Source organism: Mustela erminea, chromosome X, assembly GCF_009829155.1.
Source record: "Mustela erminea isolate mMusErm1 chromosome X, mMusErm1.Pri, whole genome shotgun sequence".
Classification (NCBI taxonomy): Eukaryota; Metazoa; Chordata; class Mammalia; order Carnivora; family Mustelidae; genus Mustela; species Mustela erminea.
In genome coordinates, this window is record NC_045635.1 from 102,710,990 (window position 1) to 102,723,444 (window position 12,455).

Consider the following 12,455-nt stretch of genomic DNA (forward strand, 5'->3'; position numbering starts at 1 on the left):
GCCCCACTGCAGGCCAATTACATCAGGGTCACAGAAGCAGTGATCAGTAGCTGCCCAGGTATGTATTATTTACAGATAGAAAACAGATGGGCTGGATTTAAGAGGACATCTCTTCGGATTAGTTCCAGCTCACCTTTTGGAAATCTAACTCTCCCCCCAAAAAAACTAAATGAAAAATTGGGGTTCTTCCTGAACAAATTACTTCATTTTATTATATTGCTCTCTTCCTCCTTAGCATGAAAATCATTCTTGCTCTAAGGACTCAAAGAAACAGCCACTGTGCAAACTCAAAATATTGCAGTTCCAGGATAGACTTTTTTCCCTTTAATAGAAAAATATTTGTTCTTCTCATTTCCTAAGCCCTGAATTGTCAGGCTTGGCCTCTGCATTACAATTATAACTGATTCAAGAATAATAAGAGTATTGAACTTCTCTTTTAAATGCCTTAGTTGTAAAAATAAATAAATACATACATAAAAACACAGCTTGAAAGTGAAATCCAACTGGCCAAGGGTTATAGGCTCTGGATTGCTGAAAATGAAATTTCATTGAAAAATAGAAGTCCAGCAGGCTGAGAGAAGTAACCATAGAAGGTTCAACAGTGACGGCAGGCCTAGAAGCGATCCACTGCTTAGGAGTCAGGGAATTAGAGACTTTGGTTTAGCTAGTAGTTAAAGGGTGTGGCAGTCACACTTTCTCTTTGGCCCATTCTCTGTTCTGAAAATAGATCCTACAATCTAAACGTGAGGGTATATAGTGAGAAAAGTCAACTTTCGATACCTGCACACACCTCTCCCTTAACCAATTGATGTGTTCACCATTGGGCTATCATTCCTCTAGCTGTGCTTTGATCTTTGCTGAAATGCAAGTTCTCCTGCCAGAGGATCCCACTTGAGGCTTTCCCCCATCATTTCTTTGCTCAACTGGGAATGTTTCCAATCCCTTTCTGTGAGCAGGATGGAGTGAGGAGGGCACCTTTTATCTGGCAAGGAAAATAGGGAAGAGTTGGTACAGCCCAGGTTGGAGAATAAAACATTAGAGTATCAGAAACAATTAAAGTTGATTCAGTCTTTCTCGATCACAGCCCTAGTAGTCCATATGTGTATGTTTTCATTCTTAGAATAAAGGGGGGAAAATAATTTGTTGACTTCTGGTTTAAAAAGTGAGGACCTCATGTGGGTTAAGAGTAAGACATCTTAGTCTTCAATCTCATATTTTACGGAGGGAATAATAGAAATATCATGCCATTTGACGCCATGCTAAAGCATAGGCACCATTCCGAGCAGAATTTATGTGTACTTGGTCCAGCCCTAGAGTATAATTTGCAACCATCATTTAACCTACCTCGACAGTGTACTGTTGGAGAGCACGGAATCTGGAGGCTGCATGAGTGAGTTCTCAGCTCCATCACTTGCTGTCTGGACAGCCTTAGGCATGTTACTTAACTTCTCTGTGCCTCTGTCTGTGCACTTTTAAAATGGTGTAATAATATAAACTGTTTCAAAAAGTTATTGTGATAATTACATGAGCTAACACAAGTAAAACATCTAAAACAGAGTCTGGAAGTATGGGCTCAATTAAATGTTAATTACTGTTGTTTTGCCCATTTAATCACAGCTCCATCAAAACCTATACAGCAGGGTTTCTCAGCTGTGGTACTATGGACATTTCAGGCCAGGTCGTTGGTTGTTGGGGTGTCTTGTTCATTGTAGGATATTTAGCAACATCTCCGGCTTCTATCCAGGTAGCACTCCTCTCTCAAAGTTGTAATAACAAAAAGAAATCTCCATACGTTGCCATGTCTTTTGGGAGGCAAAATCATTGCTGATTTGAGAGTCACGGGGTGGAGGATACTGGGTCCCTTCCTCTATTACCCCAGAATAGGATAATAGGATCTTAGAACCATTTTCTCCAAATATTTGTTGACTCCAGCTTTCAAAGTCATACAGCCACCAATGCTGGAATGTTCTTAGTATAACTTGGCAAGAGAAGCAGAAGATAAATCAGAATATTGATCTGAATTTGCATGCTAGGAAGGGACACTAGAAAGGTCACTGGAAACTGATCTGGATTGTCACCTGCACCTTTGGAGAAGAGACATCTGAAACCTCTTTGAGGTGGAAGGAAACCTGCCCCTGGATTTGAGAGCACAGTGTGAAAATGTTAGTTAGGCAAAGGCACTTGGAATGAGTACCTGACACTTGAGGGAAAATTCAATGTCTGGGAAAAAGGTGACCTCCAATTCCACTGAAGTTGTCTAAAAGCCCAGCCCCCAAAATAATTCAGACAGGATCCTAATGCACCAATAGAAAAACTAAGAATAGAAACTAGTATTTCTTTCCCCTTCTTCCCCCTTGGCTTGCACCTGTAATACATCGTCACATAGCAGCTGCTGACTGAGCAAGAGGAAACTGACAAGCAGGACTTACCTGAATGCTTAGAAATGTGTGAGCCTGAAATGGAGGAAAGAAAGACAATGAAATTGAGGTCTGGGTCATGCTTTAGAAATGAAGTAATTTCCTGTGTGCCTTGCTCCAAGTCAAGATGGAAACCATTGCCTTTGCTTTAGGGAAAGAAAGTGTAAAATTCAATGATTCCTTTTTCCAAATGCCCTCACTGGAGCGTCTGGCTTCTTCAAAGCAGATGTGGAAGAAAACCATGTGTCAGGTGCACTTGGCAAGCCAGATGTGCTACTCTTCTTCTGCTCCAAATTGCTCTGATCCTGTCACATGGTGAGGCATGAACACTAGGGGCTGGTAGCAGGGTTACAGTGAGTGAGAGGAATATTCACTGATTCCAGTACCTTAATGGAAAATGATTGGGGTTAATTGACAGTTTATCCTGAATTTAAAAAAAAAAAGGCTTGAACAAGAATTTAAAAACATCTTTGAAGATGAATTGCTTTCCTTTACCAAGAAAAGTATTGTCAGTGTCAGAGCCGACAAGGCTGGGCTTATTGTGGGAAAACAATCTGTAACCATGCGTTCCATGGACTCAAAGGGTATCACAAGCTTGGAGGGCATCTTGGCTTTGGTCCTCATTAGCTACGTCACCTGGAGCAAGTTATGGAACAGGGGGCAACTCCTGAATTTCTGTATCAGAAGCCCAGCAGGGTGGCATTCTGGTTGGGACTCATCTGGAGGCTATTCATTGCCAATGCTGCATTACCCAGACTTGTTTGTCGTGACTCTGTGCTGAACTGATGGAACACGCTCATTGTGACACCGCTTGGCCTCGGCCTCAGCCCTGCACTTACCCTCTCTCACTCTTGATTCCCTCATCTATAAAACAGGGATTCATCCTTCCATTCCACAGCTATTTATTGAGAACCTCTGCATGTCAGACACTGTTCTAGGTGCTGAAGATGAAGCAACGAACTTGCAAATCCTGCTGCTTCTACCACACCAAGTTGCCCTGGAAGTTACATAGCATGGCGTGTATAAAATCACTTTGGCAACCTGAAGGTCTTACGAGAATAGGAAGTTTAAAGAAATTCAACTGTCTCCTGCTTCTGGTTATGATGACTCTAAGGCATCTCTGAATAAGAAAGAGAAATACCTGAAAGATTATGTGATGAGCAACACTCTTGCCCCAAAAATCTCCCCTTCGTAGGCCTAACCCAAGTGCTTGAAACTTCCAGTCAGAGTCACCATGCAAAGAACTTCTGTAGACCTGAGACTTATAACCACATTAAAGCATTGAGAATGCGTCCCCTCCATCCAGGCTTGGCTTTCCCCCCGGTCCTCCCACCAGGACACAAAAGTACCTGTCCTCTTCCAAAGCCAGCAACCAATAAGAAAGGCAGAGTGGCACCTGGGTGGCTCAGTGGGTTAAGCAGCTGCCTTCGGCTCAGGTCATGATCCCAGGGTCCTGGGATGGAGCCCTACATTGGGCTCCCTGCTCAGTGGGGACTCTGCTTCTCCCTCTCCCTCTCTCTGCCTGTGGCTCTGCATACTTGTACTCTCTCTCTCTCTCTCTGTCAAATAAATAAATAAAATCTTAAAAAAATAAAAGGAAGGCAGAGAAGAGGAGGAAAGGAGCTCTCCAGAGCAGTCATGGCATCAGCTTCCTTTCTTCCAGTGCCTTGCCTCACAAGGATCACCTGTTCATATCCCAGTATTTGAGAAACACAATGACACAACAGGGAGGGCACAGGAAGTACACAGGAGTCCTGTAGTGCTCAGTCCAGGTCGACAGCTGACCAAAGTCACCTTTTTGAATTTGTACCAGTTAGCAGTGCCCTGCCCCAAACATTTATTACAAGTCGATATTTCAGGGCACCTGGGTTAAGCATCCAGCTCTTGGTTGCGGCTCAGGTCATGATGATCTCAGGGTTATGGGAGCAAGCCATACACTGGGCTCCACATTCAGCATAGAGTCTGTTTGTGAGTCTCTCTCTCCCTCTCCCTCTGCCCCTCCCCTCACTCTCGCTTTCTCTCTCTCTCTCAAATACATAAATGAATCTTTTTAAAAAGTAGAAATTTTGGAGGGTATGCTAAGTAATTTGGAAGAAAATGCAGATTGTAGTTTTTAATGATGTTTTCTTAACTAAAGGTACAATCTAGAGAAGAAATTAACCAAATTGTTAAGCAATAAATAATCTACAATAAAAGTAGAGAAGCCAAACTGAGTTAGGGTAAGACATTTTTGTTTGGAACATGCCATTTTCCCCTTCGTTAGTAGCCTGTTTGCAGGGCTGGCTTTTTCCAGCTCCTGAATATCACCTTTTACAAAGCCAAGAAACTCACTCATTTTCTGGGACACAAATCCCCTATTCAAATAAAAATTATCCCTTTTTTAAGGGTAACAGAAACCTTTGGGGCTGTTTGTTTAAAGATTTTATTTTAAATAATTTAAGAAAGCATTTGAAAGAGAGAGAGAAAGAAAGAAAGAGAACATGAGTTGGGGAGGGACAGAGGGAGAGGGAGAATCCCAAACAGACTCCATGTTGAATGTGGAGCTCAACGCAGACCTCAAGCCCAAAATCCTGAGATCACAACCTGAGCCAAAGTCAAGAATCAGACACCGAGCCACCCAGGCACCCCAAGGGTAACAGAAACCCTTGTAATATCAGTGAACATCTCCATGAGAACCAAAACTACTGATGCCAGAGAAGGGGGACAGAATGGATCTTTGAGTAAAGGAGAAAGTGAAATTGGGGGAGAGAGTTAGAGACTGAGAACCCAGCCTCTCTGTGAACTAGCAGATTATGCAAGCCTCTGTTGACAATCATGTTTCCAATGTATTAGTCTGTTTTGTTAATGCAGCTAATTCTCAACTATCAACATATCAAAAAATTCCTGTTGAATCCTGTCAAAATGAAAAATTGTGCTCATGTCCAGATCATGAGAAGAGACTGTGTCATTGTCATTTGTGTTAGTGCCTTATATCAAGCGTATTATCATCAATTCTGGGGGCCACGTTTTAGGAGAGACTCTGAAAAATATGGGAGGGGAATGACAGGAATTCATGTCATAAGGGTAATAAATGAAGGCCTTACAATGTTTGGCCTGTAAAAGAGAAAATTAACAGGTGACATGGTGGTGGTCATCTTCAGGCTGTTCGCCATATGGAAAAGAGCATATTTATTCTGTATTGTCACAAAGTACAGAATTAGGACAGTAGGTAGAACCACAATTGTAATAGTCATTCATTCCAAGGATATATAGTGAGAGTTTCCTACATGCCAGGCATTGTGTTAATCGCTGGGAATGCAGAGACAAAAAAAAAAAAAGAGAGAGATAGAGAGAGACATCATCCCTACTCCCAAGGTTCTCAGATTGCGCTGGAGATGACCACTACAAAGCAATATAACCAGTGCTACCTACAATGGAGAAACAGAAGCAGAAAGGATAGACTACCCAATTCAAGCAGAAAGCATAGGACTAGAGGGGAGAGAGACTCTCATGAAGAATGTCAGCTCAACAAAAAGAATTTTCCACCAACATGAACTGTTACAAACTATGAGCCTCTTCTGGGCTCAGGAGTGCCTTCCCACCATAGATATTTGAGCAGAGAAGCCATTGCTTCATTGAGTGAGGGGCAGAACAAGATGGTTTTTCAGGTCTCTTCTATTTCTTAAAGCCTGTCTCTCTACTGATTCCAATGGGATGTTCTGTTGACCAAGTGGACATTCTAATTTAACTCTTAGGGAGGCAGAAAACGTCATTCACCAGGTCTCCCCAGTAGCAGTGTTCTGGTTAATGAGGATTTTAATGTATAACCCTCAACTAAACTACCAAACATAAATTCTAAAGGAAAATTGGCCATTCTACTCATTTTTCTTCCAACAAATTTTTTAAATCCAAATAAATGGTAACAACTTTTATTGATGGCAGACCCTGAGCATTTACCAAGAATATAACTGAAGACCCAAATACATGAGTAAAGCTTAAACATATCATTCCCTCCATGAAATGAAGAAATGATTCTGTGACTATGAGACTAAAGTAATTGATAAAGTTATTAAATTCTACCACTAAAACAAATTAAACTCTCTGTTCTCAGCATTGCCTGTGTGCCAGGCACTGTTCTGAGATGCATTTATTAACCATGCAATTTCTCCCAAGAATCCCTTGAAGTAGGCACCTTAAAAAAATTATCCTATTTGATGGATGAGGGACATAGGGGCTTAGAAAATTTATACACACAGCAAGTGAGATTCATACCCAAGCAATGTGACTCCACACTGTCAACCACTGCACTATACAGTTACCTTGTATTACCTGGGTCTCCAGAGGAATAATATACACAGCGATGAGGAGCAACCAGCACCACTGCAAAGACATACTAAGTCTTAGTGGCAGGCTAAGTGTAGTTACTGACCACTTATTTCCACGCATCAACCTCACTGGGCCCAAGATTCAAATTTCCATTCAAGAAAAATGCAAAGTTCTCCATATGGTTGACCTTCATGATTTATTACAAATAGTTGAAACAGTGACTGTTGAATCCATGAATGCTAGAGCTGTGTTCTATCTGCTGCTTTGGCTTAATCTACTCCTCCTCCATTCATGAATTTCTCCTTTTGGATCTCATATGCTGATTAACTAGTAGTGCTAAGAAAATTTTGCATGGCCTTTCTGCATATCCTTTGTTCATTCTTTCTTTGGAACAATATAGTACTCTGTGGGATGAAATAAATGAATTGTGGTGGGTTTGAGAAAAATGAACTTGCTATTACACATCCTGCCCATAATTTTTTTAACTTATCCCAGATGATTGAGCTAAGATTCAATTCCTTTTATTGCCTTCTTATTTCAGCCAAAATAAGACAGACACCAAAAAAAAAATAAATGCTAGTGATTTTTTTTTCTTATTTTTGGTCTTAATGTTAGACTGTCTCTTAAGTACTAGTTAGGAAGACAAATGTTTCAGCTTAATTTTTCTCACTTATGAGCTATTGCTTTTTCCCTTTCTTACCCTAGTTCAGAATTTAGTCATCAACCAGGACCCAGTCATTTCTACCACTACCTTTTCATTTACTCCATTCATTAATATCTGCTACATGTACACCACACACATTTAAAGTGCCCACTTCAAGCACGGCCATTTATTTTCTTAGAAATGCATCATTACCTAAAGGAATAAACCTTTTAACCTGTATCAGCAGTCAAAGAGCTGAAGCAAATGATGAAGTAAATGAATCCAAATTATAGTGCATTCAGATCAGAATTCACAAACCCCTTTGCCCTTGCCTTATAAATTTATCTTTGGAAGCCACAACCTATTTACAAATAGCATAAGAAACAAATTGGTCTGCCCCTCCTCCCCGTTTCATTCAGGTTTGACCGGGCGAGATGAACACAAAATACTGCTTTGCAACTGCACAGAGATACACACCAACTACAGTGTTATCTCTAATACAAAAAAAACAAAAAACAAAAAACTGGAAATGACCTAAAAGTCCTTCAATAGGAGATTGGGTAGATAAAGTATGGTATAGCCATAGATTAAAATGCTCTGCAGCTATCACAAAGGAGATGTGTTTATTCTCGTAAAAATATAAAGAGATGCAAGGGAATGATAAAGACCAAATTCAGTGTAATGGTTACTTTTGGTCTGGAGGAATGTATGCAGTTGGGGAGGAGAATATAGTCAGACTTCATAATGTTTTGTTGAGTTTTGTGGCAAGTACAAGGTGCTCTTACATTATTTTTTAAATCTTTCAGTGCATCTGAATTATTTACTATTTTTAAAATTTTTTTTGAGCCACTGATGAGGAAATTCCTACTGAGGTAAAATTCAATCATTGAGACTACAATTCATTGTGATGTTTAGAAACTGTTTTATGTGCTAGGTGAGGATATGGAATGAGCATAAATGTCGATGGGTGAGATTTCAATCTGATTATTAGGGGAGAGTTACTGGTGTGGACAAAAAAGGCAGACCACATGGCAAAAAACAAAAACAAAACAAAACAGATTACAAAGCTTATATCCTGACTGGTTCAGCTGGAAATTGGACCCAATGATCTTGAGAGTAACTTCAGTTCTAGAATTCTACAGTGCTCTAAAACTGGTAGCCATTTTTCACCAACTTTCCAATATCTTTGACCAACAATCTAGATATCACCCTGATCAGACTAAGCTTCAGTTATTAAGCAAATATATCTTGAATGTCTACTATGAGCATTGTGCTGGCTGCCAACAGGGCTACCAGGCTGAATCAGGCATGGACTTTGTCTTCAATAACACCCAGCAATGTAAGACAGTCACATAGCCAACTCTCCAAAATGCATTCCAGTAAGTTCTGTAGCAAAAGTATGAGCCAAAGTGCTTTCAGAGCACCAGAAAGCACTTCTGTGGGGCCAGGAGAGAGTCAGGAAAGATTTCACAGAAGACACGATATTTGCTTTGGACCTTGTAAGATGATTAGGGATAATTCAGGCAGAAACAAAAGCATAACCAAAGGCATAAGACATGAACTTGTGCAGCCTATTTCGGTGAATAGTGAGTAGTCCAATGGGACTAGCTCATAGGAGAGTGTAGTTTAAGATCATAAAGCCTCTTGAATATCATACATAAGAGTCTGAAGTTTGTCCTGTAGGGTTTAGGGAACTATCAGGAGATTTTAAAGAATGATCAGATTTACATTTTGGAAGGATCACTAAAGGATAAATTGAAGAGAGAGATGAAGTCGAGAGAGCAATTAGGAAGCAATGTAGTCCAGACCAAAAAAATGATGGGAACCTGCTCTAGGGCAATGGTAATGAGGGTGGAAAGAAGACAAAAGGACAGATCCTACATTTCTGTGTAAGAATAAACATGGCATAAGGAGAGGCTGAGGAAGGAGTCGAAACCAAACTTTCTAGCTTGAATGTTAGGTGGTTTACTGATAGAATTTAGGAGAACCAGGCTTTAAAAGAAAGATAGTAAGTTTGATTTGGAAATGTTAAATCTCAAAGTGTCTATAGGACCATAAGGTGGAGATGTCTATCTCCCCCAAAACATATCTTGAATTCAATCTCTTCTTTCTACTTCCATTTCTCCCAACCTAGTTAAAGCCACCACATCTGTCCCCTGGACTACTAGAATAGCCCCCTAACCAGTCCCCTTGCTTCCACTCTGGCCCACCTTAGAGTGGGTTTTCCATACAGCAGCCGGAGTAATGCTTTAAAAAGTTAAATTGGATCTTATCATGGCTCACCTCAAAATTCTTCAATAGTTTCTAATCAGAATAAATCCAAACTTTTACTCTGACCTCTGATTATCCTTCTAAATTCATTTCCTACCATTCTTTCACTCATTTTTTTTGCTCATTGGGCTTCAGCCATTTTGGCTTTTTTTTTTTCCTGTTCTTTTTGCAAACCAGATATGGAAACCATATTTTCAATCTCAGTGAACAGTTTCAGTGGCTCAGTGAGGGCCTCAGTGGGGGTTTTGATTGCCATAAACACTTTCCATGGGGATAGCTCTGGGAGCTCTGGCCCTCTGGAATTATTTAAGCAGGCCTCAAGAATGTAACTGGTCAAAATCCAGAAGAGATCAACTAAGCTAACAATTAAAAAAAAAACTGAGATTGGGGCCAGGAAAGCCCATAAAAGGACACTTGATGTCATGGCATAGGTTTCTAGTTTCTACCATGTGACCTAGGACCTAGCTCCCAAATCAGTTGGAAGTCATGGGGTTGTTGAGATCACACTTCCTTTATATTCTCTGGAATGCCTAACATAGAGCCAAAAGCATTTAGTACATGTTCTAAGGACCACCTGAATTGAGATGAAATTTAATGGCATTAAATTCAAAATCCAAAATGGTAAAGATGAGGGAAACTTGGCTTGGCAGGAAAAACTAACAGTTTGAGTTTGGCCTCCACCTTTACACCCGCAATAGAGTGCTTTAGATGTAGCAGGTGCTCAAGAAATATTTGTTAAAAGGATGGATGAAAGGCTAAATACATTAATGAAAACTCAGGCAGCGTTGTGCTAGAAAATAATGTTCCAATGACAAGAAGCAAAGCATGTGTCTTTCCATTCTGTCCTTGTCAGATATCTGGAGTACCACGTCTATCTCTAGGCAATTTAATTGAAGAGAGGAATTGCCAGTTAGAATCCTATGGGAGACAGACCTAAATTGTGAACGTTCTGGAAATAGTTTTAGACTTCAGTGGAGTTTGACCAGATGAAAAGATGAAGAGAGGGTATAATAAAACAACAGCCTTGCAGCATTTGGAGGGCTATCATGCAGAAGGAGGGACAGGATTGCTTTGCATAGCTCTAGCAGATAGTGCTAAAGGCTGGGAGTTACTGAGAAACAAATTTCAGCTCAGAATAAGAAAGTACTTTCTTACAGTAATTGATGCCCTGTGCTGGAATGGGCTCACTAAAATGGTTGTACACTTCCCTCCGATGGCATTTTTTTTTTTCAGGCAGGTGAAGGGTAATCACAGAACAGAATATTGTAGGGGATATTTCTGAATGGAGAGGAAGATTGAACCAAGAAAGTATTTTTCAAACTAGATTGCAAACCCATTAGTGGGGCCATGAAATCAAATCAGTGGGTCCTGACTGGTGGTTTGTTTTGGGGTTGTTGTTTTTTTTTTTCAGTGAATTAGAATAGGATAGAATATCTCAGAGAGCACGACACATTGCAAGGATGAGTGTGGTTTTGAGAAACCTATTTTGAGAAACCTATTTTGGAACCACACTTACAGAGGTATGCACGTACCTACCGGGTCACATGTGGCTGAGCTTTCTTCCTGGAGACGGCCATCAAGCATGTTCAGAAACAACTGCGCCAACACCTTTTCCAATGTTAGTATCTGGCAACTCTAAGAACCCTTCTCTCTGTTGCAGAGGTCCAAAATCGCTGTCTATGAGAAAATGTGGTCTTACATGAAATCAGCAGAGCCATCTGTGTTTACCAAAACAACAGCAGATGGAGTGGCCCGAGTGCGGAAGTCCAAAGGAAAGTTCGCCTTCCTGCTGGAGTCAACCATGAATGAGTACATTGAGCAGAGAAAACCGTGTGATACCATGAAAGTTGGTGGAAATCTGGATTCCAAAGGCTATGGTGTGGCAACCCCTAAAGGCTCAGCATTAAGGTGGGTGGAATAATATAACAATATCCGTGTTGTTATAGTATTCCACCTACCCTGATGCATTTTGTTGTCATTTTCTTTCTTGTGGATTTTGAGGTAACTTTTAAAAGTTTAAAACCTACACTATTCCATGGAGTTAAATAAGACGGTAAATTATGGTTTCATCGATTTAATGCATCCATTTTTTTTTAATGTTCTCTCTCTGTGTTGTCCTCTCTGACTGTTTGTTGCTGTTTTAATTTTACAGTTCAACGGCTTTTTCAATTTAAATGGTAAAAGCCAAGTTATGGTGCCATATGTGACGAATGTTAATTGCATGGATGTGGTGTTCTTGTTACTTTTTTTCTCAAAGACAATTTCCCCATCCCGCACACTTCAGTTTTGAGCAAATGTTATCCTCCATGCCACCTTCCAATATTTAACCCTGTATTTGCTGTACAGACATTTTTATAGCTCCACGTTCTGTGAAATTTAGCCAATTTGTCCTCTTGTGCTCCTTTTTATACGTTAACGATTTCCTAAGCATTTGTGCATTTTCTTACAAGTTATGTTTTATCGTTTCAAGAAATGCTGTTAACCTGGCAGTATTAAAACTGAATGAGCAAGGCCTCTTGGACAAATTGAAAAACAAATGGTGGTACGACAAAGGAGAGTGCGGCAGCGGGGGCGGTGACTCCAAGGTCAGCCTCAATGTCACCACAACCGGGTACCCTTAGTGACGAGTAATCGGCAAGACTGTTATCTTATTATTGAGGAGAGAGCACAAGACTCACACATAAGGTGGAATGACCAGGTTATTCCCCTGCCTGGCAGCTTTGGGAACCAGAAAGACTCGAGGGCACTGCCCATATTTTTGATCTAACTTGGGTCCCTTCTTAAACTCCCAGACAGAGGCTCCCCCTCCACACCCCTCC

General features: G+C 40.6%; 1 protein-coding gene across 7 annotated transcripts in view; it reads left to right on the forward strand.

Annotated features, from left to right (window-relative positions):
• GRIA3 (glutamate ionotropic receptor AMPA type subunit 3) overlaps positions 1-12,455 on the forward strand; it is a 284,915-nt gene that overhangs the window by 248,852 nt on the left and 23,608 nt on the right. For 5 of the 7 annotated variants that reach the window (XM_032330365.1, XM_032330363.1, XM_032330364.1 and 2 more), the window contains one exon: positions 11,297-11,544. In XM_032330365.1, the coding sequence (XP_032186256.1) occupies positions 11,297-11,544 (248 nt within the window). Of the gene's footprint in view, positions 1-11,296; positions 11,545-12,106; positions 12,222-12,455 lie in introns of all 7 variants that reach the window. The other 2 variants (XR_004282496.1, XM_032330366.1) reach the window with 1 other exon arrangement.